This window comes from Rissa tridactyla, chromosome 4 (genome assembly GCF_028500815.1).
Source record: "Rissa tridactyla isolate bRisTri1 chromosome 4, bRisTri1.patW.cur.20221130, whole genome shotgun sequence".
Lineage (NCBI taxonomy): Eukaryota > Metazoa > Chordata > Aves > Charadriiformes > Laridae > Rissa > Rissa tridactyla.
This window is the reverse complement of record NC_071469.1, coordinates 40824483-40850682: the sequence shown is the minus strand read 5'-3', so window position 1 is coordinate 40850682 and position 26200 is coordinate 40824483. Positions and strand designations below refer to the sequence as shown.

At 53.0% G+C, this 26200-nt stretch overlaps 1 protein-coding gene across 1 annotated transcript; it reads left to right on the top strand.

Moving 5' to 3' along the window:
- Positions 1–17894: 17894 nt before the first annotated feature.
- On the top strand, positions 17895–21571 carry ZFP36L1 (ZFP36 ring finger protein like 1). Its single transcript, XM_054200776.1, has 2 exons — positions 17895–18140; positions 19027–21571. The coding sequence occupies exons 1-2, from the start codon at positions 18084–18086 to the stop codon at positions 19975–19977; spliced, it is 1008 nt and encodes a 335-aa protein (XP_054056751.1). The 5' UTR covers positions 17895–18083; the 3' UTR covers positions 19978–21571.
- Positions 21572–26200: the final 4629 nt, after the last annotated feature.

Below are 26200 nucleotides of genomic sequence, written 5' to 3'. Positions count from 1 at the left end.
CGGGCTGTAGCTTTGTGCAGCCGGTCTGCTAGAGGTCGTCACACGCCTCCTTAAGCAAACAGGGATCCACGCCAGTTGATAAATCATTTACGAGGAGAAGTCAGAAGCAAAGAACTAGATTAACCAGGTCACTGGGTGTCCTGAGGGAATGACGTGTCAGCGGAGCTGAAACAGCAGATCCCACAGTTGCAATCTGTTGCCTTCTTCTGTCCTGACAGCAATTCATGGAAATCCCTGGAACTAGACACCAGAGATGGAAAAACCCATTAGCTCATCCCAGTCAGCTCACTAGTTAAAGCAGTCACTCCCATTGTGCGTTTTTTGGCAAAGCTAAAAATGTCTCAAGAGAGGGGATTTCCACCAGTTTCTTCTCAAGGGGAAACTATTCCACCTATCAGGAAGGCTGCCTTGAGCGGTGCTATTTTTGCAAACCAAAAGTAACTCCAGAACCCAAGAGAGAAAAACAAAACAGATGCTGATGCAGGAACTGGGGCAGTGATGTTTTTCTGCCCGAACAGCCACGTGCCATGCGGGGCACATCTCCAAATGGAAGCTCCGTGTGTGTTTATAAACAGCCACCAGTGAGGTGAGCTCCTGGGTGCGTATATGCACCCATGTCCTCCCTCTCCTTCCCAAGGGTGGGATGACCTTGTGCCTTCAGCGCCACCAGCATGTTGCAGTGTGAGCTCACGCCTCGCCGACACTTGTGCAACTCCACTGACACCAAGGCAAGGCACGTTGCTCTGAGGAGGGAAGACACGCGTAGAAGAGGGGAGGCGTCCATCAGCTGGTGGTGGTGCTCCAGCACCCACTTCCCCTGTGAAAGGGGACAAGTCACTTCTCCTCGCTGGTCCTCGGGTCTCCTCGCCTGTGTCGGGGGGAGAACGGCCACCCCCACCACTGCTGGGGGCTCTGAGGCTGATCACGTTAATGCTGGAAAGCACCTGGGGCCTGCACGAATAGAAAATATGACGCAATGCAGAGCTGCGACGCTGAGGTTGTCAGCAGAGGCCATGGAGATTTTGGCAGCTAAGCTTTTCAGCACCTGGGAAGCACTTTGGGACAGCGGGGAAATAAATGAGCTGTGGGATGGCATTTAAAGCCTTATCATTAGTTTGAGAGCTAATTCTGCATTTAGATGAATGGGTGTAGCAGGCATCGCCGAGCTGGGACCTGTAGAGATAGCGAGGATTGCTCCCCGCTCCCATATAGAAAGCTTTTGGACAGCAAAACTGTAACTTGAAGTCTCGGTGGCTTAGGTCTGGGAGCAGAGATCTGTGGCGAGGGTAGGCACAGTGGCAATGCCAGCAGCAAACAAGCCCCGTGCTCCCCAGGGCTGTGGTTACTAGTGCCACGGGGTGCTGGCTGTACGCCTCTTACGAGAAGAAGGCAGGGTAGTGCCTGGGCGTTTGCCCTGGATTTGTGGCTCCTTCTCAACTAGTCATTTTATTTGCCTCTCACAGCTGGCACAGCTGTCTCTTCCCCACTGTGGGCTCCTGAAATTTAGGTATTGTGTTTTGTGCTGTTCTAAGGACTCCACTTTCATTCACCAGCCAGCGATGCCGAGGCCGCCCGCGTGAGCACCCCGTGCCCCCCTGTGTTGCTGTGGGACAGCTGACAAAGCCTGCACCGAACGGCACGTTCAGCCGGGGCTGTCTTCTCTGCAGGGTTTTTATTTCATTCTGTTCAGCACAGAACACACTGAATCACGAACAAGGGTTATAAAGGAACGACATGAACTGTGGAAAGGGATCTAACCAATGAGGCACAGGTCAAATTCTGGGCCTTGACCGGGTCCCTTTAGTTGCGGTCAGGTACGAGCCAGTTGACCTACTAAGCCCCTTGCCCCTTGCACTGTGGAAGGATAAGAGCAGGTAGAGCCCAGTAATATTTTAACTACGAGATTAACTCTCTGCCAGTTCAACAACAGAGGGTCTTGTGTTTCTGTGGACGAAAGGTGCTGACTCGAGGCTCTACCACACACCAGCCCACGCTCTCCTGCCGCCGGTCACAGGGCTGGCCACCCTGCCGTCCTCCACGTCCCGAAAACTCCCCTTTAACCCTCGGTAAGGAAAGCAAACCTCAACTCCAGAGACAACTGCCCAGAAAGGTGTTGTCATGACTCTCACGATTAATCATGTGCTACACCCCAGGTCTCTGGCAGAGTTTGGGTGGCACTTAGTCCCTAAAGGAGGGCCAGAGGAAGAAGAGCGAGCCATCTGCCTTCTAGATGCTCAAGACTCTTCCTTCTCTCAATTTCCCTACAACTGTAAAGTCCCAGCGCTCCCCAAAGCCACACACCATGGTAGGAAGGGATGTAGGCAGGCCTTTGGACAGTCCAGGCACTCAAATGCATTCCCTTCCCATTCCAAAGTACTTCTGAGACCCCAGCCTCTCACGCCTTGAAATTAGTGGGCGTTTTGCCGTTGCTCTCAGCAGGTGCAGTAACAACCCCTGAGAGAAGGGTCCAAAGCCCACAGAAATCAAGGAGGATCTTTCTGCAAACTTCTTCGGAGCAACGGAAACAGGTTTTGCACCTGTCTAAGGCAAAAAGCAGCTTCATTGGGGTGACCTGTTAAAAAAGAAGAAAATACCAAGTGTTTTATTTAAAAATGCAAGATAAGCTTCGCACAGGGAAAGCTAGTCTCCCCTCCAGCAGCGTGAGGCTGGCTGCAGCAGCATCCTGCGGGGCCTGGGCAGCAGCCAGCCAGACGAGCCCGTCTCAGAAAGTGGAGCTGACTAATCTCAGTCGTCTGGGATGAGTTGGACATGAGTGAAATCATGCCCCGTGTAAACAGCGTGAAAAGCAAACGAAGATGATAAGGAGAGGTGTTTTTTTTATTATTATTATTATTATTGTTGTTGTTGTTGTTCTCAATGGGAGAGGATAACAATATTGGCGAGGATTTTAAATAGCAAAGCAGAACCAAATGGTGGCAACATGTGGCCCTGGATGTTCAGCCGTGATGAGACACCCGGGTGCACGTATTGAACCGCCTTTAGGAGGCTTGGGTTCCAGTAAGCGCTCAGCACTCAAAAACAACCAGTCCCACTGGAGCACTGGGGCCATGATCTTTATCTACTGACCATGTGCTTTGAGAGCCATTTCCACTGGAGAGGCAAACAGTTTCCTTCCACTGCCTCACGGAGACATCTTTCGTACTTCAGTCATTTGCACGAGGACCGTATGGGGCAGAAACGAACCCAGGCCCCAGCAGAGGAGGCGGGGGGACCCTGCCCAGCACGCAGATGGTTTGCAGATCCTTGCAGCGTGGCGGGATCAACCAACACCCCGGTACAGGGTGTGTGTTGTGTGTGTGTGATGTGGTTGAGGAGCACACGGTCGCTGATTTTCAGCTGCCTACCTCTGTTCTGTGCGTGGCCTTGCATTAGTTTCAGGCATAATAACACCATGATATCATAATAATATATCGCGCTCTGATGACACCATCGCATGGAGTAAGCCACGGCGATCTGATCTCATTCTGCAAACGTGGAGATGCGTGTTACTGCTTCACAGGACAAGTGGGTGGCAGGTAGATGGAGCTGGCACTACCTACGTTGTCAGCGCTGGGTGGGAACGTGACCTGCTGGGTTAAATTAGGTGGCTGGGAGCTTAACATCTCAGCTCAGATCTGCCTCAGCGGCTGCGGGTGAGTCACCAAACCTATCTGCATTCACTTCTTCCATCTGTGAAACGGTGACAATAATATTTCCTCACCTGATGGGGGGAGGGAAGGGAGCCTGTGTGCAAGAATGAATAAATGTTTACAAAGCACCTTCGTGAGCAGCGCACAGGCCGGCTCTGGCTGTGCTGAGGAGGAACCCGCGCTGTTCCCTCAGCTCCGGGTTGCACCATACTGTGAGCACGTCGTGAGGTGTAAACACTCCCCTCAGAGTCAACAGTTTCAAATGAGAGCAAATGAGATAATTCCTCCGGAGAGGAACACAGAGGGAAGACTTAATGTGTTACCAGGATTTTCAATAAATTCCATTCAAGGGAAAGCAAAGTAACTTTTTAAAAGAAAAGAGAGAATAAAGTAGAAAAACAAACGAGCTGTGACCAAATATTTTTTTTAATGGTACCATGATCTTAGGTTTCACTTCCCAAATGGGAAACAGAACAGAGAAGTGAATCCCCTTGAAATAAAAGTGAAGTTAATAACGGGACGCCTTTAGCTGCTTGCCACATCCTGTGTGTACGCTGATCACTCTGTTTATAGCTGGCAGGAGCCCTTCTAGACGCTTCTTCACCACATTAACTCTTTGCTGAGCCAAACCCGGTTGTATAAGCAGTGGGGAAAAAGCCTTCCAGCATCTCCCCTCCCCTGTCCTGCGCCGGCGCTTGTCTCCCCATCCCGTGCACACGGGTGCTTGGTGTGCTGTCCCCTGCCCTCCCGCCGGCGCAGACCCAGGCTCCCCATGGCTTGCATAAGCCAGCACTCACGCAGCCGTACCCGCCCTTGCGCTGTGGCCATCTGGGCTGTCCCAGCACACGCCGCCCTTTCTGCAGCCTGGGACGCCGCCATGCCGCCGTGCGATGGCCACGCGGGGTCTTGTCCGCATCTTCACCAGCCCTTCTTCTCATGCGCCTACACAATCCCTTCAGCCAGCACTCACACACAAACACGCGCGCTCTTCCTAGTCTAGTTCATGGACTCACCAGTGCACACACACACAGAAACGCTGATTGTTTTTTTTTAACTAATGAGAGATGGAAAAGCATGCATTTCACAAATGCAAACTGGCCGTAACTGCACGCAGCGCAACGATGAGGCAGAGCTATCCCCTCCATAGCATCGTCACTGCAACAGCCCGTCCTCCTGGTATGAGCTTTGGGGCTGAGGGTTCAACTGCTTCAGGAAACGTGGTTTAGATTGGCGTTACTCATTCACCAGCACAGCTATTTTGTTGGCCTGATTTAGCCTGGACACAGCTTTTGGTGCATTGCTGGCTTTTGCTGCTGCTGCTGCTTTCCATTCTACTTACGCTGTTGGAGGGGGACATGGGACCCTCCTTCCGTCAGCAGACTTGCTCTTTTGAACAGTTTCACCAAAGGAGCTTTTGCCATCCACCTGCTCCTCAGTGGGTCTTCACCATTCCAGTGGCACTTAGAAATTCTGGTTTGCATTTTGCAACAGACGCAGTCATATCCACTGCAGCTGGAACCTGTGGGGTTTTGATCCATTGTGCTGGTTTGGGTTGGGACAGAGTCAGTTTTCTTCACAGTAGCTAGTATGGGGCTATGTTTTGGATTTGTGATGAGAACAGTGTTAATACAGAGATGTTTTCGTTACTGCTGAGCAGTGCTTACACAAAGGCAAGGCCTTTTCTGCTCCTCACACCGCCCCGCCAGCGAGCAGGATGGGGGGCACAAGAAGCTGGGAGGGGACACAGTGGGGATAGCTGACCCCAGCTGACCAAAGGGATATTCCATGCCATGTGACGTCATGCTCAGCAGTATAAAGCTGGGGGAAGAAGAAGGAAGTGGGCAACATTCGGACTGATGGTGTTTGTCTTCCCTAGTAACTATTATGTGTGATGGAGCCCTGCTTTCCTGGAGATGGATGAACACCTGCCTGCTGATAGGAAGTAATGAATGAATTCCCTGTTTTGCTTTGCTCGTGTGCGTGGCTTTTGCTTTTCCTATTAAACTGCCTTTATCTCGACCCATGAGTTTTCTCACTTTTACCCTTCCGATTCTTTCCCCCATGCCAATGGGGGCGAGTGAGCAGTTGGCTGTGTGGCACTTAGTTGCCAGCCAGGGTTAAACCACGACATCCATCAATGATATTAAAGGTGACAGACTGGTCGTCTTTGAGTCATGCGCCTTGAACACATCTGAAGGCAGGAGGAGCTGCACAACTGCACCCTGCGTCCCGTCCCTGTACTGGTGGGTCAACCAACTGCAAACCTCAGCAACAATTAGTGGGTACAGTTCCTCAGATGGAAGGGCTAGATGTACGCAAAATTCACTGAAGGGCAGTGAATTTTTGAGTCAGAAGCCATTGGTTTTTTTAATTTTTAATATGTCTAACAATACTCACTCTGAAGGCCTGGAGGTAGCCATTGTCAATCCACAGACACGCTACAGCAAGAAATAAAGAAGCAGCGATTGTGCATGTGCTGTTATTGCAGAGCCGCGAAAGCCTCATTTGGAAGGACGCTTTGATGGTGACATTTATTTCCAGGTAATTCCAGTCCTCTCTGCAGGGCTGGCAGGGAGAATGGTCACAGCAGACACAAAGACACCCGTTACCGCTGAAATTACGTTGTGTGGATACTTGTCCACTAAAAGTGCCTGTACCATTGGCTGAACTCTCATTTTACACAGACCGTCAGGGGCCATTGAAGGGGAGAATTTCCTGCTGCTAGGAGTTGCCGCTGGACCTATTATCCAGCTGGACTGGCCACATGCAGGAGAGCTGAAAAACTGATCTGTTTTTCTCCGTGACCCCCCCGACGGTGGTCCCAAACCTCTGATTAAGCTCTAGCTACTTGCCAAGTAACACCTCCCCTGCAGAGGTGTGGGCTGGGATCTTGGCATTTCCCAAGTGGCACTAGAGGGCCAACGTCATCGCCTTTCCAGGACAACTAATCCCAAACGTTTGAGAGTTGGGTTCCAAAATATTGTCAGTCAGCTAAAGAACATAATTCAAAAAATTAAAAACAATAATGTTGAATCCTGTATGCTTGCCTTTTGACTCTTTAGTCTTTGGCTCACACTCCTGAGTTTTCATGTTTTTCTCTGCACTAGCTAGCAGGAAAAGCATGCTTTTCTTAACTGAAAAATGAGATTATCTTATAACCGCACAATCTATGGAGCAGAGTCATAAAGAAAAAAAAAAAGTAGGGACAAGTAGGAGTAGTAGCCTTCCTCTTCTCACAACGCCAGTAGCCAGCAATCAATGTCTCACGTGTGTGCAACACCTCTTACCCCTTACAGAAAGCAAAGGATTTGTAAGGAGGAGGCACCCTGCTGTTGATCTTCCAAGACCACCTGGCCTTGGCAATGTCGAGGAAGCTGTGCCGTGAAGCAGGGCATCACGGCATCCCATCAGTGCTCATCACCTGCATGACACCAGGCCCAACGTCTCTGCTCTCGTGAGAAGCACGATTAGCTCTTCTTTGATGCCAATTAGTCCAGGCTTCACTTTTGTTTCTCAGTCAAAAGCCTACCTCTCCATGGACCCAGGGTCCCAGCGCAGCACTGGTGGCTGTGGGCAGAGAGAAACCCTGCTGGAAATACATGACAGGCATCATCCAGCAAACGACGTCCCCTCCCTGGTCCCTCCACAGGGTGCGTGGCGAAGCTCCCACCTCTCTGGGGCAGCCACCTGTAGATAGGTGGCATTTCGCCCTCTCTCATTTCTCCGCAAAGCTTTCTGTGTGCAGGAAAAGTTGGAGCCTTACGCTCCCAGCCTGGCTGCCTTCCCGCATGGAGGGGTCGGATGCCTTTGTTCTGTGTCACCTCTCAGCCTCTGGTCCCCAAACGCCAGTCTCAGAATCCGCGTGGTTCTTCACTGACTTCATGAAAATAAACAAAGGCCTGGTAGCATTTAGGTCACACTAGTAAATTATTTACACACACTCCCCCTTCCGTTTCTTATTGCATGGGTCTTGGTGTCACTGCACCCTGCCAGGGACCGCGTTTGCCCCCGCCGTGCGGTCCCCGCTGCGTGTCGGATGGAGGCTGATGCTGAGCAGGCTTTCAGTGCACAGGCTGGGCATCGCCAGCTGCTGCCCAGGGCTGGAGGCTGCCCACACGGCAGTTGCATCCAGCCTCTGCAAAAGCGGGTCTCGGCAGTCCAGCCAGAGCAGGTACACTGCTGGGGGTGGCTTGGCACGCAGAGCCGAGTTCAGGCCAGGTAGGAGCTTATCAGCAGATCGCATCCAGCAGGGAACAGTACTGCAAGGCAGACCGGTGGCAAAGCGCAAACTTCCCTTGCAACTATTTTTAAAAGCACCTTTACATCTTTCTTTTCAGCCTGCTCGGCACAAATAAACCGTAGGCATCAGCCAGTTGTTTACAAAGGGAACCATTGTTTTGTAGCCCTCTGCTTCCCTGGTGCAAATGAAATAATATTACGCTCCTCAATCTCCCTTCACGAAAAAAGTCCCCCACCCAGCTCTGCCTTTGATCCTGTTTCTGTTCTTCCATGCTGCCTTTGGTGGACTTTTGATCTTGACTCAGCATGGTCCGTCTTACAATGTTTCTTTAGGTCCTGCTTCAAAGCGGGCAAGCGGACATGGACTGGGCTGTGTGACCAGGTTATACATATTTTTCATTCACCCCCACGGTGCAGGTCTTCTACGTGCAATGCTTGAACAGTCATTGCCCATGCCCGCTGCTGACCCCTGCAAGTCAGCTTCTAACTCAGAGCGAGAGGCTTGCCCAATTTTTCTGAAACAGCTTGCTTTGGCGTTTGTGTGCGCTGAACTTTCTCCGTCATTATGGTTTGGTTTCTGAGCTTTGTTAGAAGCTTCTGGAGTTCCTCCCAGCCCTGCTGAGCCTTGCTTGCAGTTATAATACATGGTTCTCTGTTGGCAGCAAATCCTGTTGCCTTGTTATCCCTCCTCCCCCATTTCAGTTTTTTGAACCGGTATTTGGAGGGCCGCTTTCGTCTCCTCCAGGTGTGGCCCCACCGCCCCCTCTCACCCCAGTAAGCTTTTCTTCCCCCACTGCAACACTGGCAATATACTTTTAATGGATTTTTCCCCCTCCTATCAGCTCTGACTCAATTTTCAATTCACGACGGGACTTTTCATCCCATGGCTGCCAAGTTTGTTTCATTCTTGGAAAGGCCTTTATCAAAATACCTTTTGAAAGCATGTATTTACTATAGTCCCTACTTGTTCCTGATCTGCTTTTTCAGAAGCTCACATGAGTCAACTGACTAGCAGGGCATGATTTAGGTTTGAAAAAAAGTGCTCCATCAGAGCTGGGTGCTGGTCTGCTGGCATGGCTGGCATGGCCCCCATTTTTGTAGAAGCCTCATGCTCTGCCCAGTCTGGCCTTTTTTAAAAATGCAGCTGCTCCCCGGAGCGGGGTGGGAGGGAGGACACTGGGGATCTTCCCTTCGCGCTGTGGGGAGCAGCAGCAGGGCTGATGGAGATGAGGGGTGCCGACTCCATGGCTGTGCCACACCGCGTTGTGTTTTCCTGGGTAAAACCCTTGGGTCCAGCTGCCACGCAGAGCAAAGCCCCATCACCGGTACCGGCGGCTATGGCGGGTGTTGAGGATGCTGCAGTGGGCACCATCATCCATCCCTGTGTGTGGGGTCTGCACAGGGCAGAGGCCAGCGGGAAACACCTCGGACCGGTGCGGGGCTGCCCAGGTCTTCTTTCACTGCAGCCGAAATGCCAGTTCCCCATGCTCCATGAAAGGCCATGTGGAAAATCTGTCCCAAAGCCCCTGGAGCAGCCCACCTGGTCCTCCCTCACCACCAGCTGAGCCTGGCTCTTCTCCTTTGATGCCTCGAGTCGTGGTGGCACCCCCTCACCGTGGCAGGGGGCAGCACGGCCCCACCACTGCCCAGCCCCACAGACGTTTTCCCAGGACAAGGACACCCCAGCTTAACTCCCCTGTGGTAAGCGTGAGCATCAGGCCAGGGAACTGGTGACCACCAGGAGGCCAACAGGAGGCTCAGAAGTGGAGGGGTCAGGGAGCCCCCGGGATGGAGGGCAGCTGGTGGGGTGGGTGCAATTGCCTGAGCCAAGTGCCAGGTCCGGCACATTTGGATCCAGGTCTCGGTCTAGCAGCAGTTTAGTTTCCCAGTCTACCTGTGACTTGCTTCAAAGGGCGCTGAGAGAGTCTGCAAAGGGCGGCGGGAGCACCAGCGCCTGCGGAATCCGGCAGGAGGCTCCCGTGCCGCTGGGGCAGGCTGCAGTGGGAATTTTACCGCTGACTCCTGGAGGAGCAGAGCTAGGCGAGTGCACAAAGCCTTCCCAATCTGAGTTCAAAATGTATGAATTTACCATATCTAACGCCTCCCTGAAATCCAAACTGACTCGATTACATTCTCTCTCCGTAATGAATCAGTAATTATACTGAAGAACACTATTATTTGTTTGGCATGACCTATATAAACCCGACTTCAGGAGCGCATAGTTGGTGCAGTGCCAGTGCTCTGTGCCCTGCGTATTATTGCCTTATAAACACAACCATTGTTTGAATTTCAGATCAAAACAAACCGAGCCACGTCGCTTGTCAGTTATTAGATATCTTTTTCCCAAATGCTCACCCGGACCGTATTACAATAACAATAATTATTATTACATACTTCCTTATTATATGTTTGTGCCGAGGTAGCACATTTGCCTTTTTCCCACACGTTAGTAGCTTCTCCTGACTCTTATGATTCACTCCTGCTTATTTCCCAATGTCCGTGAGCTCTTTTGTGCGTTCCCGGCTGCGTTTCGTCAAGACCTGCAGCTTGGTGCTGGGACCCACGGTGCCGTATTGCACCAGTCTGCAAAGGGCTGCAACCGTCGCGGGGGCTTCGCTCTGTGAGGGAATATACAAACACCGAGCAAGACATGGACCCTGCCCCCAGGTGCTTTATAAATATTTAACTTGGCCTGATAATGTGGTAAGGACTGATAATGTGATTTGGACGGACTAAAACCCAGCCCTGCTTGGGGAGGGCTGGAAATGGACCCTCTGAGGGAAACGGGGGAGAGGGGGGGGACCAAGCTGGAGCACCGTGATGATGCTTCCCGCAGCCACTGCCGCAGCCAGGGGTAAGACTCACCTCACCTAACTCGGGACATCCAAAATTTAGTTGTCAAATCCTCAGCAAGTTGCCGATCTACCTTTACAGTCAGAGAAGAGAAGTGGGGTGTTTGGGCACCGAGTGAGTCAGCCCTTCTCAAGATAAATGTTCGAGATAGGTGAGATGAATCACACGCTAGCAGTGACTGTTTGTCTCCATTGACTATGCAGGAAGCCTGTCCGACTAATTAGGTTTAGACACCTAACTTTTAGGCACCTAATACCAGGTGAGAGGAATCCCTTCCTCATCAAGGTCCTTCCTTCCCTACTGGCCTGAGAAAGGAGGCAGTGGGAGAGGCTCCCTGGAAATGCCCTCCCAGATTTGGACCTGACCAAACGCCTCCGTCCTCCCTGCGTGGGAATCTGCGAAGCCTCGCCTCCGTGTCCTCCCAACACAGCTCCTACGGGCATGGACGGGGCGCTCCAGCCATGCCCAGCTGGCAGAGATGAAAGCATGTTCCCCGCTGTGGTCTGAGTGAGGCAACGGTCTTGTGGGAAAAGATATAATAGTGGAACTGAAGTCTGTATTATAATGTATTCAGAGCAGGCAGGGGGAACAGGAAAAAAAAAACCAAACCAACAAAAAAACAAGAGAAGGAGCCTTGACCTTGGCTTCCTGCCTGGTGCTAAAAGTGTGTTTTGATGGGACGGGATAGGTGGGAAAGCAAGCTGCCTCCTTGATGCAAATAATCTCACGGAGCTGTGAGATGTGTGGAGTGCAACCCAGGTGTTTGGAAACAAGGTTATGACAAATTCCGCCACGAAGGGCCAAAATGGTATTTTTCAGAGGGTTATAGCTGGGCCTATGGGAAGTGAGCTGCCACCAGCACAGCGAGCAGCACCTTCTGCCACCAGCACGGCATGTCAGACTAATGTCACGATCCAAGAGGCTCCCGAGTAGTTTTGGACTTTCTCCTTAAAAAAAAAAAAAAAAAAAAAAAGAGAAAAAAAAAGAGGTGAAAGCATTTAGTCCTAGCACATTCTTTCAGAGGGAAAAATCATGGAAACATTCCACTGGTTGATGTCTGCTGAATAAATCAGCAGCCAGGACAGCTCTGGCTGGAAACGGGCAGAGGCCAACAGGAATCGCTGTGCTGCGTTATCGCCCTGCTGTGTATGGGCTCAGGAGCGTGGAAGCAGGATTTGAAAAAGAACGTGGAATTTGTGCTGGTTTCTTAGATCGGTGCCTTTCCATGTCCTGGCTCGCTTCTGTTTCATGCGCTAACCACCCTATCGACACAGGAGCAATCACTGTTTCGGTGTGCAGCAGGTGTCACTTGCTTCTTTTTTCTGGAAAAAAAACAGCCTCTTTAGAGCTTCTGGCACTTCCCTTAATCTGAATGACAATTCTTTTAAGAGAGAGATATTTGACTTCTCTCCACCCTGGCAGGCAGAGAGCCCCGTGCAGACTAGGCCAGGTTAAAGATACCTATTTGAAGCTCTGCCCTTGCTGTACACCATAATCAGCTCCTGAAGTGGGGCCCAGCTGGGATGCTGGGGACCCCGGAACCGCCGCGTGCCCGGCTGCAACCTGGAGGAAAGAGGGTGCCGGCAGCCGGCTGCGCAGGCTGTCCCATGCAGGTGGGCTCCCACAGGGAGGGGGCCAGGATGCTGCTCCGGGGACAGTACACCAGTCTCCCCGACAGCTGCTTCACAGCTCTCCTCCGCCCGTGGTGGGAAGCACCTCTTGCTCCATCCCTCACCGTGCTGTATCCAGGCTGGGGCGCTTCCTTGGCTCCAGTGACGGCACCAGCAGCACGGAGATCCCTTCTGCAGCTCCGCGCAGTTGCGGTGCGCTCGGGGAGGAGAGATCAGACGAGACTTGCTCCTCGCCCCAAAGGGTTTGCAACTTCTCCGAGAATGGGCAAACCCCGATAAGAAGAGGGAGGTTTCTCTGCAGGAGGCGGTGGGTGCCAGCAGTGGCAGGGAGCTCTGCGGCGCTGCGGCGCGGGGCTGCGGGAGGGTGTGCGAACCCCGGGAAGGCTGGTGGATGTCCTGCCGAGGAGCCGGGCTGCAGTGACAGCCCTGCGCCCAGGGCAGGGGCAGAGGGGCAGAGGTTCCTCTTCAGGCACCTTCACAACCGAGCAGCAGCCGATTCTGGTGATGCTCTTTTCCTCCAGCCCCTCAAACCTGTTATTTTCTACAGTGTTTCGTGCCTCAGCCCTGCTGCCACCCCCAGCACAGGCTGCACATGTCTGGGGGCAGCTGGAGGGACCCTGGGATGTGTCTGGGCTGTTGTGACAAACAGCTAAATGCTAGCTCCGGCTTGCTGTCCTGCTATGTGGAAACATATTAATTGCATTAGTATTTCCACTGGAAATTATAACTTAGATCCATTAAGTTCATCCAATTTCCTTACTCCGCTTCTGCTAAAAGGACACCTCTGCTTTTTCCACTGCAGCACCTTGTCAAGGCCACCAGTGCTAAATCTGTGGCAGCCTAGTCACATCCATGTGACACTTCAGAAGAGGCCACACACTACCTCCACCTTCAGTCTCCCCCTCCCCTCACTTCCCCCTGAGGCAGCCCAGCATCTGAGCTACTGAGAAACAGAACACCCTCTTCATCAACAACAAAATCAGATACCAAATCCCATTACTAATTAGTAAAGATGTCCCGTAATTTAGCTTGCCCTGGATGGTCTTTAGGTCATTCACAGGTGTAAAGTCAGGAGGATTAAGAGCTTATAATATTTGTCTGGCACCGTTGCTGCCAATTCCAGCAAAAATAATGGAGCTAGCTTCTTGGGTTTCCTGCCACCACAAAATACACACATGCACACACTCTCTATTTTATGAATGTTTACATACCCGAGCTGCCAGGAATCTCACTCCCCTTGCTTCCCACCACCTTAACACACTTTCCTGTATCTCTGCAAATTTGTTTTCTCACCGAGCAGCTAGTAATATCCCTTCAGCTTGGGAGCAGGCAGAGGCCGGGCTTCCTCGGGTGCCAGAAAAGCCTGGCAGAGGGCGCACCTGCGAGCTGTGGTTTCCATCCCCAGCCATTCACACCTCCCAGTGGCTACCCAGAGATGTTCCATGGAAGGAGGAGCGCAAGGCCAAAATAAAAGGAAGGATTAAAAAGTTAGGGACAGGCGGGGAGCGGCCACGCTGACATCCGCCTACTCCCCCTGAAAGGCCACAGCGTCTGAGGAGGCGCCTGGAACGGAGGAAACATCTACACCCGCTTGCGGAGACCAGCAGAAAGGCACTTCCACACCTCCACCTCCACCTCCACCTCCAGGGCCACAGCCAACAAAAATAGCACCGGACCCAAAAGATAATAATAGAATAGCGACTGTAGAAGGCTTCAACTTATTTTACACCCCCAGCAGAAATAAAGGCAGGAGGTTTATCCTTCCTCCGCCCCAGCCGCCGTATATTGGAGCACTGCTGCAGAAAAGACATGTCTGTTTACCTGAAGATTTGGGGCTCTGAGCAACCTGATCTAGTTGAAGGTGTCCCTGCTCATTGCAGGGGGGTTGGACTGGATGACCTTTAAAGGTCCCTTCCAACCCAAACCATTCTGGGGTTCTAACATTCCCATGGGAGCGGGGGGAGCAAAATGCCTAACTCATCTGAAACTCAAAGGGGAAAACCACGCTCGTGATGAAAGCACTTCCCTTTCCTATTCCCTTTCCTAGCTTGAAACTTTGGAAACTGGGGGGGGAGGGACGGGAAACAAAACAAAACAAAACAAAACACACACCCCGCCCCCCCTTGTTTTCAACAATTCAGGCTTTTCTGTACTTGGTTCTTGCTCCATAACTCTTAACTGATGCAAGCAGACCTGCAGGCTTCCTATTGCCGAACGGCTCCAGGTGAAGAAAAGTGGAGGTGTCTCAAGATAGCAATCTTCCTCTGCTGCTATGGGAGCTGCAGCATCACCAAATATACTTGTGGCAAAGCTGGCACCTGGATTCAGTTTATGCTCGGTGCTCGAAGTAACCTCTTATTACCCTGACGGGGAGTTAAACTGGGCAAGGAGGGCAGCCCCGCCGCGGGACGGTTCTCCAGCCTTCAGCAGAGGCCGGCGTGTGAAACCCTGCCCAGCGGCGTGGGGACGAAGTAGTGCTGACTTGTGCTTCCCAGGGCTGACCTCCTCCTGCCCGGCCCAAACAGTCAGACGTTGCACAGCTCATCCCAAGTTTGTGAGGTGCACCTCCGAGCCCATCCGGGTTAGAGTATGAAGAGTAAAAGCAGACCCTAACTATGCAAAAATAACTGATCTGGGTTAGATCAAAGGTCTGTTGTGGCCTTCTTACCTCCAAGAGCAGCCGCTGCTTAGCGGGAAAAAACAGGGGAATGAGAGAGTGATGCTTTTCGCTGTGCATTGTCCAGCAACGTGTGGCAGAGGTCTGCCTGTGCCTTTAGTAAACCTCCAGGGACTTTTCCTCCATAAATTTGTCCAATTGCTTTTTTGACCCCGTTTATACTTTTGACCTCCACAGCATCGTGTGCCAGCGAGCCCACGGTTTTATACATGCACACACGACTGGAAAAAGTACTACTTTGAACCTCCTGCCTTTATCATTCCATTTGCTGCCCCTCGCTTCGTCCCTGTTTCCTGGCCTTTCTGGTCCCCACCAGCTCCGATTCGGGAAAGCGGTCCTTCATCACTCCCTTAAATGTGTGCCCAGATCTGATGAGGAACCTTATCCCTCTGTATTTTGAGACAAGTTTAGCACCTGCTGGCATTGGAACCAGGGAACGAGAATGCTCCAGAAGCTGCTCCTGAAGCAGGACTGACCTCCAGCAGGACTCAGGAAGGGCTTGGGAAGCCCCGGGCATTTATTCCTGCTTCCCAGGGTGAGCTGCAGTATCCCAACTGGAATGTGCTGGGCCTGGATGGATTGACCCGCACGAGAAGGCTAGTGCATTCATTCACTTCTTCAGTAATCTTCTTTAATAATTGACTTTCATTTATTCATTTACCTATCTTTTCTTCTTCTGCATCTCTCAGAGCTGTGGCAGGGCTCTGGCAGGAGACGCGAGGCTCCCGTTTTTCCATCCCTGGGCTCGGTGTGAATTCATGCCCACACAAATTCCCGCTCCAGCCCGGAGGGCTCTGACTTTTAGCCACGAGGTGGGGCGAGCAGCTAAATTCCCGATGTGAGCATGTGCGCAGCCCATGCAAAGCAGACCACCGTGGAGCCAGGGTTCACCAAGCTAAATCTCTGGGGGGAAAAAAAAATAAATTCCTTCTCGGCTTCAGCCGCCGCCACTCGATCCATGGAAACGTGCAACCTTCAGCCCCCAAAGTTTCCAAAACAAATGCACATGGGGCGAGCGAATAATGCAAAAAATAATACTGATAATGGGGCTGGGTGGGCGGCAGGGGGTGCCGGCCCTGGGCTCCCCGCTCTCAGCCTCGCAGTGTGGCCGGCTGGTGGCGAGGAACTGGGGCCAAAACTGGGCCTGGAGCGACTCAGTAGTGAAATAGTTATCTGGGCTGGCTTTCTCGGTAACTCTTGGAAAGTCCCTGAAATGACGTTTCTAACCTAACAATTAAAATGGGTTTAATTATAGAGAGGCTCAGAGCCCTGGGAACAAGCACCATCTACAGAGTGAGTAAACAACTGCAGAAAATAATAGGCTGCTCTCTGCCCTGGTTACTCCTCACTTCTGGCCAAGGCAAGGGGAAAGGGAAAAAAAAAAAAAAAGAAACTAGAAAGAGAAGGAAATTCGAGGAACCTGATTGCTCTCCTTAAGTAAATAATAATAATATAAAAAAAAAAAAATCCGGAATAGCCAAAGCCTGTGGGCGTTTCTCTGGGTTGGTTGTTTTGGCCGTTCTTGAAGACCGAAGGAGGGGAGGAAGACCAGCCGCCGGCTCAAAGTCCAGGTCCCGTGGCTCTAGAGCAAACAGAAGGGGAAGTGGCTCCTAGGCGTTTGAAGTTTTCGCTGCCATGGCCGCTCGGCTGGGCCTCGTGCCGCCCAAGGCAGGGCCTTCCTCCTCCGCCGGCTGCAGCGGGAGCGCGGGGTGGGAGGAAGAGTCCGGATGCCATCGCTCGGCCTGCGAGGAAGCACCCGCCAAAGTTACGGTGTGCCCCAGGTGGGGACACAGGTTTTGGGGCAGCAGGGTTATTTGGCGCCGCGGCGCCCTGCTACGGGCAAACCTTGGGAGCCTTTTGCTTTTTTTTTTTTTTTTTTAAAACACAGAAACTGCCGCCGACCTCCCGCCTCCCCCCCTCCTCCCCGCCATATCGATATCAGTATGAATCATACTTTGCCTACTAAAATCTGGAACTGATTACTTGCTCGGAGACATATTTTTCTTTTTTTTTTTTTTTTCCAGTTTTACAGTTTGGAGTTCTGGGGGAGGAAAGGCAGGACTTATCAAACACCCTTTTAAAGGGCGAGCACGTATTTTAACGATTTAAATTAACGTGGACGCGAGCGATTTCCCCCCTTGCAGAGCCCGCCGGGGTTCAATAAAAATAGGAAAAAAGGGAGTAAGGCTCCGGGGGGTGTGGGGGGGGTGCTGGGGGGAATCAACACAAAGACACTGGGCTGGCAAAGACCGCCGCGGGCGAGCGACCGCGCCGAGCGCGCAGCCCATCCGCTGACACCCCAGTGGCCCCGGATGGGACGGAGGTAGCCCCCCCGTTCCCCCTCGGGACCCTCCATTTCCCGGGGCGGGGGGCGAGGAGACGCCGCCGAACGGCGCACCGCGGCCGGGGGGGAGCGGCGCGGTCGCTGCTCCCGGCCGGGCCACGCGCGCCTTTGCCCACCCCCGCGGCCCCCCCCCCGCGCCCAGGCCCCCGCCGCGCGCGCGTCCCCGCGCGCTACGCCACGCGCGCGCGCAGCAGGCCCGCGCAACTGCCTCCTCCACACAGCGGGGGAGTGCGGGCGGCGGGCACACACTGACCCCCCCGCGCCGCGGCTTTTTTCCCCTTTTCTTTCTTTTTTTCTTCTTCTTTCTTTTTTTTTTTTTCTTCCCTCTGTCCCTCCCCACCCCACCCCCCGCCTTCTTCCTCCCGAAAGTTTTTTCTGGGCTTCGCCCGCCCTGGTGATTCAGTCGCGGTGTCAATCACCCTGCCCGCCCTCCTCCTCCTCCCCTTCCTCCCGCCGACGGCTCCTCCTCCCGGGGTAAGTCCGAAACTTTATAAGTTGAGCTTTTTCCCCAGCCCGCTGGAAGCGACGAGCGGGCGCGGCGGCCGGGCGGGTGGCGGCAGCGTCGTCGGCGGGGGGAGGCTGCGCGCCGGGGCGCTGGAGGCTGTGCTGTACCCACGCCGTGACTCCTCGTGTCCCTCTGTGCCGCTGCCCCACCCGCTTCCCCCCGCACCCCCCCTCGCTGGCCGAAGATGTCCACAGCCCTGGTGTCGCCCACCATCTTCGACCTGAGCGAAGTTTTATGCAAGGTAAGGGCGCCGTCGGCGGCTGCTCCTTCGGCTTCGGGGCTTCTTTGGAGTTCGTGTTTGGCGTGGGGTGTTTTTTATTCTCTCCCCCCCCATTTTGTTTTGTGGTCGGGAGGAAGTGTGGCGCAGGGGTCGTCCCGTCCCGGGGCGAGGGGTCCCCCGCCACCGCCGCCCGCCCTTCCCGCCTCGGCCGCCGCGGAGGAGGAGGCGGGGGGACAGCCCCCCGCGCTCCTGGCGGGCTAAGCCGCCGCGCCGGGCGGGGAGTGGAGGGGGGCGATCCGGATCCTTCCCCTGCCCCCGGGGTCGCCGCGCTGCAACACGCCCGGGCGCGGCGCGGCGGGCGGCGGCGCTGCCGCGGGGCCGGGCGGGCTCCCTCCCCACGGGGCTCGGCCGCCCCTGGCCCCAGCCCTGCCGGAGGGGGAAACGGGGGTTGGGCGGGAGCCGTCGCTGCGCTGCGGGGGGGAGCGGCGGGGCGGGCGCCAGGGCTGCGCGCTGCCCTTCCCGCTCGCCGCCGTCGCCCGGGGGGGCTTTCCCAGGAAAAGAGGTCCGGCCTCGGGAGTTTCGAATTGTTTTTTAGATGCAGCCGGTGGCTCCCCCCGCGTCTGGCGCTTGGCTCGTTTCGTTACTGCCCTTCGCGAGGGTTGCGCGGGGGGGACGGGCGGCCCGGGGCCCTCGGGTGGAGCGGCGAAAGGGGCTGAGGTTGCTGCGGAGTGTGTTCGGGGTGGCGGCGGTGCTGGGCGGCCGCCGCTCCCCGGGCCGCCCTGCTCGCTGCCTGGCAGTGGGAGCCGGCGGGGCTCCGAGCCGAGCCCTGCCGCGGGAGGCTGCCGGGGCTGCGTGGGGACGCCGGAGGAGGCGGTGGCAGTGACCGGCCCTTGCTTTCTCCCCGCAGAGCAACAAGATGTTGAATTACAGCCCCTCGGGTGTCGGCGGGTGCCTGCTGGACAGGAAGGCGGTGGGCACCCCGGCCGGCGGGGGTTTCCCTAGGAGGCACTCTGTCACCCTGCCCAACTCCAAGTTTCACCAGAACCAGCTCCTCAGCAGCCTGAAAGGGGAGCCGGCTCCCATGCTGGGCCCCCGGGAAAGCCGCTTCCGGGACCGCTCCTTCTCCGAGGGTGGCGAGCGCCTGCTGCAGCAGAAGCAGCCCGGGGGACAGGTCAACTCCAGCCGCTACAAGACGGAGCTGTGCCGCCCCTTCGAGGAGAACGGCGCCTGCAAGTACGGCGACAAGTGCCAGTTCGCCCACGGCATCCACGAGCTGCGGAGCCTCACCCGCCACCCCAAGTACAAGACCGAGCTCTGCCGCACTTTCCACACCATCGGCTTCTGCCCCTACGGGCCGCGCTGCCACTTCATCCACAACGCGGAGGAGCGGCGGGCCGTGGCGGGCGGCCGGGAGCCCGCCGTCACTGACAGACCCCGCCTGCAGCACAGCTTCAGCTTCGCCGGCTTCCCCAGCACTGCTGCCAGCGGGCTGCTGGACAGCCCCACTTCCATCACCCCGCCGCCCATGCTGAGTGCCGACGACCTGCTGGGCTCCCCCACCTTGCCTGACTGCGCCAGCAACCCCTTCACCTTCTCCAGCCAGGAGCTGGTCAGTCTCTTTGCCCCCAGCATAGGGGTGCAGGTGCCCAGCGGGAGCTCCCCCACCACCTTCTTGTTCAGGCCCATGTCCGAGTCCCCCAACATGTTTGACTCGCCACCCAGTCCTCAGGACTCCCTCTCTGATCAGGAGGGCTATCTGAGCAGCTCCAGCAGCAGCCACAGCGGCTCAGATTCCCCTATCCTGGACACCTCAAGACGTCTTCCCATCTTCAGCAGACTCTCCATCTCCGACGACTAATCTGGGGTTTCCTCTTACTCCCTCCCCCCACACCTCTATTATGATGTTAAGCTGAACTCCCCTCACCCTCTCCCCAGTAGTCTGAGCTGGATGTTAACGTGTCCACCTGCCTGCTGTAGACCCACTGGCTTAAACCTTAAGTGCCAAATTACGATGAAAAGCAATAACGTTTACAAAATTAGTGCCTTTAACACTTTCACTGTGACTGTATTACCTCTCCAGCTGCAGAGGGCACCAGCAGCTCTGTGCACTTCCAGATGTGCAGGAAATGTCCGGATCCAGCTCCCTCCACTGGCCATGTACTGCATCGCCCCCTCCCAGTTCCTTCCCGACTGGCCAGTTTCCGCTAGGCTGCAGGCATGTGGGCAAGCGTTAACATCCAGTTCTCTTTCTCACCCTCCCCTTAAAGACTAAATCTTGCCTGGATCCGCTCAGGTCTGCGGGAAGGAAAGCTGAGAACGGACAAAGATTGTAACATGAGTGGGACTTCGACTGGGAGGAAGAAAACAAAAAAAGAAGAAAACAAAAACCAGATGGACTATGAGAGACTTGATTTTGGTGCTAAAAGTTCCCCGTGTATTCATGTGACATCTTAAAACAAATAAAGAAATAGAGGGGGTGGGGCTGACGGAAGTCATTCCACACACACACAAGTTCGTGTAAACAAAGTTCCAGTAGACATAGCTTTAATGGTTTTGCTCTAGAGTACTTTAGACCTATCTTAGAGCACTCACGCCAAGCTTTTTATTATTTTTTTCTGGGTTTTTAATTTTGTATAACTTTTCAGAAATTGGAGAGCAAATTTTGCTTGTCACTGCACAACAATATAAAAAAGCTTATTTAACTTATCAAAACGTATTTATTGCCGAAACCTATGCTTTTTTGTTAATTTTGTTCATATTTATCGGGATGATGAATCCATAGAATATATTCTTTTATGTTTAAATTATGATCTTCCATATTAATCTTAAGATTGTGAAGTGTCTTTTCCTTTTTTTCCCCACAGTTTAATATATTATACTACAATGACATTTTTTGTAACTTTTCACCTTTTTTGGTTATTTTATTTTAAAAAATGAAAAATTAATTTAAAAAAAAATGCAAAAACTGTGTTTGGATTATTTATTTTAGAATTCCCCCCTCCTGTTTTTTTTTTTTTTGTGTTGGACTGCAAATTGAGTTAATGTGCTTCTTTGCCTTTCCACTTTTCCTCTTCCCCTCCCCTGGGTCTTGCCTACCTGGGCTTTAGAATGTACATACCTGAGCTCTGTTGAGAGGCAGCGTGAAAGGAAGACCTTTTTCTTCCTCTTTTGTATAGATTCTTCAAGGAGAAAAGCCTTGGGCTCAAAGTGCCTATCTGAAGACATTCCAAATACAGTTTGTCTTTGTGTTTCTGTATTCCAAGTTTGGAGTTTTCCTTGCCAAGGTGAATGGGACTGGCACAAAGAGAAAAATGAATGTAATTTTTTTTTCCCCTGTTACTGTTCACTACATTGCTTTTTCTTCCTCTTTGTGTGAGTTTATTTAAAAGAGAATCTCTTTTGTAACGACTGTTTGCAGTTTAAATCAATAAACCCCAAGTTTTTTCAAGAAACTGACAGTGGAGCTGGTTTTACTTGCAAAAATCAAGGGGCTGGTTTTAGACAACCACTCAAATGCAGATAATTTTCTTGACCCTTGAGGTGCCCACCGTGTGCTCGGGCATCCCTCCATCATTCCCCACTCATTCAATGGGTCAGCCCTGCATGCGTGTGGGGGCTTGGATCAATGGCAGCAAATACCTGATGTGGCCTCAACCCCCCTCCCTGTCTCTTATGGAGTCCTCCTCGCATCCGGAGTTGCTCAGTCTGTTCCTGCAAACTTCTTTCTGATGAGCGTAGCTTAAACCTTGGATTGGTTTTTATTCCTCATGTGTGCGCCCTGTGTTCCTGCACAGCTCATTCCCCTTAAAGGAGAGTCTGTGCATGTGTTGAGTGAGGCTGAAGTGGGATGTTGAAGTGGTGCATATCTCCCAAATCTCAGGCCTGGCTTGTTGGTAGTACTGGTCCATTTTGGCAGAGCAGCTGTTTGGTGTGTGGCATGGGAAAGAAACACGGACCGCCAACAAAGTCTTGGTGTACGCACAGAGCTCTGTGCTATCGCATTCAAGTCGGCAATCCCAGAAACTTCCGAAGCCAGTGGTTTTGTTCAGGGACATTTCTTTGCCAGCACTGCTCATGGTGAAAGTCTTGTGTTTTCACCTTTGAGCTCTCCTCTGGAGCAAGATTGGCGCTCTTTATCTGAAACTGTTCCAGGTCTCTTCCAAATTGGGGGTGGAATATTGCTGCCGAACCACCAGTCCTTCAGCTGTCTTGACATGCCTCAATGTTCAGGAGAGACGTTTCCTAATTCATGTTGGAAAAGTTCCTGCCGCACAAAAGCTGCAGGATCCCTCAAGGCTTACACGGACGTACCTGCCCTGCTGTTGGCTTTGTGCAACGCTCTTTCTTGTGTGGTCTGGCACTAAAGGTGAGCTAGGTGGAGGAAAGATGGTGGAAGAGGAGTGTGGCTGGTAGAAGCTGGTTCCCATGAATGGTGCAAAAGCTGTATGGGGGGTTTGCTTGGCAGATGCTGACGTAACTAGGGCACAGTGGGGTCTGCGTGTTGGTCCCTGAGCGAAGAGCCTCAGGCACAGCCCCGGTACTGCTCAACGGCCTTCAGATACCTTCTGCTGACCACAGCCTTACCCCTGGGCACAAAGGCAATGAGGGCCACGTGAGAGATGGGCTTCTGCCTGGAAGAGACGTGCTTGGCTCCAGCAAGCAGCCAGGCCTGCCTCCTTCCCCGCTGCTGGAAGCTGAGCCGCCAGCCCCTGAAGAGCAAGGCATATCTGATCTGGAGAGGATCCCAAGCCTATCGCGGGGCGTGCATGTGGAGCTTGAAACTGCTTGCTTCCTCTCTGGACTTTCTGTGCAGCTCTTCAAACAAATAGTCTTTGCCCGGTTAATAATTGATAAAGAAAATAGCTGTATTAGTTGCACAGCGCTATTGGTATGGCAAACAACTGTGAAGCTGTGCTAAAAGTAGGTCTTTGCTCATGGTACTCGTGTACTTCTCTCGTCCTTCTAGTGCACCGGTCCTGGGAAGCCAGCACCATCCTGTGAGTTTGTTAATGATAAATGCTCTGTCACTCAGTGTATTGCTTCTTGAAACTAACCTTGAGCTAGATCACGCAGGGGATAGAGAACAGCAGAACAGGCAGCATCAGAAGTTCACTTTTTTTAATAGTTTGAGAGAGAGCGAGCTCGCTCGCAAGAGCCTCCAGCAGTGCAGGGATCTGCCTGATCTGCAGTTGCTCCTGACGTGCCTGGGGTGCCAGGGCAGAGAGGAGCAGCCACAAGGACAACATACCTGTCATCACAATTAAGGTGGCATGGCAGAGTGTGCCTCGGTGCACTTCACAAGTTGCACTTGCAGCTCTTACTGTTGGGCAGGGGGACACCTATGGTGGCTCTTGCTGCTCTTCATGTACTTTTTATTGTAGTCATGGATGCTTGCTGCTGTGGGTTCCTTGTAAGAAGGCTGGCTCCATGCTCCTGGGCTGCAGGCATTAGCTGTCACTTATTTTTTGGCTTCAAAGTCAGGTGACTCCAGTGCTATCCACCTTCAACATATCTAGCTGTCTTTGGAAATTATAGCCGGCTTGCCTGTGCCAGTTGCCTCTTGGTAAGGAGTAACAGGATGACTTTGATCTGCAGAGCTCCAGGTGGCTCAGATCCCACCCCGGTAGCTGCCTCCCTCCTTCCTAATTCCTGCAACAGCTGTAGGTGTCCCAGCAACTGTACTGGCTCCTCCCTTGCTATGGGCTAGGTGTGGCTTTTGTACCAAAACATCTCCATTCTGCAATCAGAGGCTGTAGAAACAGAGGCCGCCTCATTTCCCAAAGTCCTCGGTAGGTGAGGGCTGCAAAATCAAATAGGATTTCTTTGTTGTTGTTGTTTTTAATGGCAGTTGGGAACTTTACTATCTAGTTTTGGCCAGCCTTTGTTTAGCATTACTTGCACATAGGCATGGTGTGCCAGATTCCAAGTAACAAACAAAACCATTTAAAAAGAACCCTGAAATGCCCCAAGTTCCTGGTCCTGACAGAATTTTCCTCATCAGCATAGTCATGAAATTGTGAGGCAGAGAAGGAAAGAACTTGGAGAAGTGGAGAACAGCAGAAATATGCCTGCAAGACTGTTCCAAGCTGGCTCATATTTTCAGTCTGTACAGTTCCTGCGCAGGGAGGGCAATGGTCTGTGACTAGGACTTGGAGCTGCTGTGGGAAATCATGTGGGGAAGACTGGGGCTCTTCCAGGCCTTGCACAGCAGAGGGGAGGTAGCGGTGGGGCAGGAAATGATGGGGTCACCGTTAGAGACTGGGAGCAAGGCAAGAGCCAGAGGTCAAGTCCACACAGCATGGGGCTAGCGAGGGTGAGAGAGAAGCCGTGCTGGAGAGAAGTCTCGAGTCTGAAGATTTCTTCACTAATGGTGTTTGGATGCACGAAGGCTAATGAACTGGGTCTCTCCAGTGGGGCTCAGGAGCAGCAGCATTGAGAGGAAGGTCTGCATAGTGGATAGCCTGCTGGATACTGTCTGATGACTATGCCCAAGGATATGAATGAGTATTAAGATGCAGTAATACATGCGAAAACCACAGCGTGCCCTTTGCACTTGCTAATTGCTGCAATTTGTGTGGCCTGTGTTGAGGAAAGTTAGCGTGTGCTTGAGCCTGGAGAAAGAGGCTTTGGGAGAAGGTGCAGCGGTCAGTGTGTGAGCAAAGAGGCTCCTAGCTCCAGTGCTGGAGGTGTTGTGGTGGCTGGAGGCTGCAGATATGTCCAGGGGTGGCATTGACACAAAAGCACGGCGCCAATACCCACCTGGGAGGGAGAGAGGGGCTTGTGCTTGAGGGAGGCTCCTCATGCCCTACGTATCAACTGGCAAACATCAAGACTTGTGGTCTCATACCGCACAGTGGGGCCAGGGAGGCAGTGCTTCTGCATGGTGAGTGAAGTGAAAACAGGCAAGAAAAAAAAGAAGAGTGAAGAATGGTGCCTTCCTTACCTGGGCCCCACAGAAAAGGGGTCAGGAGGAGCCCATAGCAGAAGCAGTTTGAGGGGTATGAACCAGCCACAAACAGGAGGAAAACAGCAAAACTAGTGTTGTGAAGCAGTTCAGCTGGGAGGATGGGGTGACACCCATCGCAGAGGGTCTCTCTGGGCTGGGAACACTGGGAGGGATGGCAAGAGTGGCTCGGTGGGGATGCTGCAAGCATCTGCCGGGAACTCGTGGAACAGCCCTGGAGCTCGAGGCTGAGTTCAGCCCAAAATGTTAGAAGATGATTCTGCCTGGTGATGTAAAATGTCCTTTGTTTGGAGACTCTCTGGCCTGTTAAGCAATGCCTGTTCCTCACAAAGCTGACGCTTATTCCCTAGAATACTTCCAGCGAAATGAAAAAAAAAAAAAATAGTTCCTCTAAGACACCCTAAACCAATACCTGCTGTGACTAAGCCCTGTGGGCAGCTCCGCGGCTGATTTATATCCTCCCCCTCCAAACTGAAGGGGTTAGAGTGGAAACAGACGCCGCGTTAAACATAGCCGAGGGCAGGGCGGGAGGCAGCCCTGCAGTGAGGCGGGGAGGAAGCGGGGCTGTGGGGCGGCTGCTGCCAGGCGTGACGCCGCTTCGGGTTTCCTCCTGGGCAGAACAGAGCTCCTTTTGGCTGGTGCAGCTTTATGGGCTCGCCTGGGTTTATTATACTGCAAATGTTTTGAATTCCACATCTCAATTTCCAGAGAGGCTTTGCTTAACTTTTGCTGCTTCCCCCCCCCGCTCCCCCCCCCCCGAGTTGTGATTTCTTTTTTTTCTTTTTGTAACTACCGCTGCCTTAACATCTTCTTTTTGCCCACGTTTTGGTCAAAGTTGCCGTTTTCTGAGCAAACAGAGGAGCGGAGTTCTCCTTGCCTGGGCTCCAGCTGCAAATTAATCTCTTTTCATAGTTTCATTTTATGTCCGCCCACTATCCCCACCACATTAACTTAGTCAACACGTGGAAGTGAAATTTTTCCGTGCAGGATCCTGCAGGCTGTAAGGCAGTGTGGAGCACGTGACTGCCAGCTCCAGAGTTTTCTTGCACCTCTGGGTGGAAGGAAGTTTCCTCATCCCCCACATATGTGAGCGGTTGCCGGTGTGATGTGAAAAGTT

Coding starts and splice junctions, on each gene's coding strand:
- ZFP36L1 (XM_054200776.1), top strand. CDS start 18,084: ATGTCCACAGCCCTGGTGTCGCCCACCATCTTCGACCTGAGCGAAGTT. Junction 18,141..19,026: donor TGAGCGAAGTTTTATGCAAG/GTAAGGGCGCCG, acceptor TTCTCCCCGCAG/AGCAACAAGATGTTGAATTA.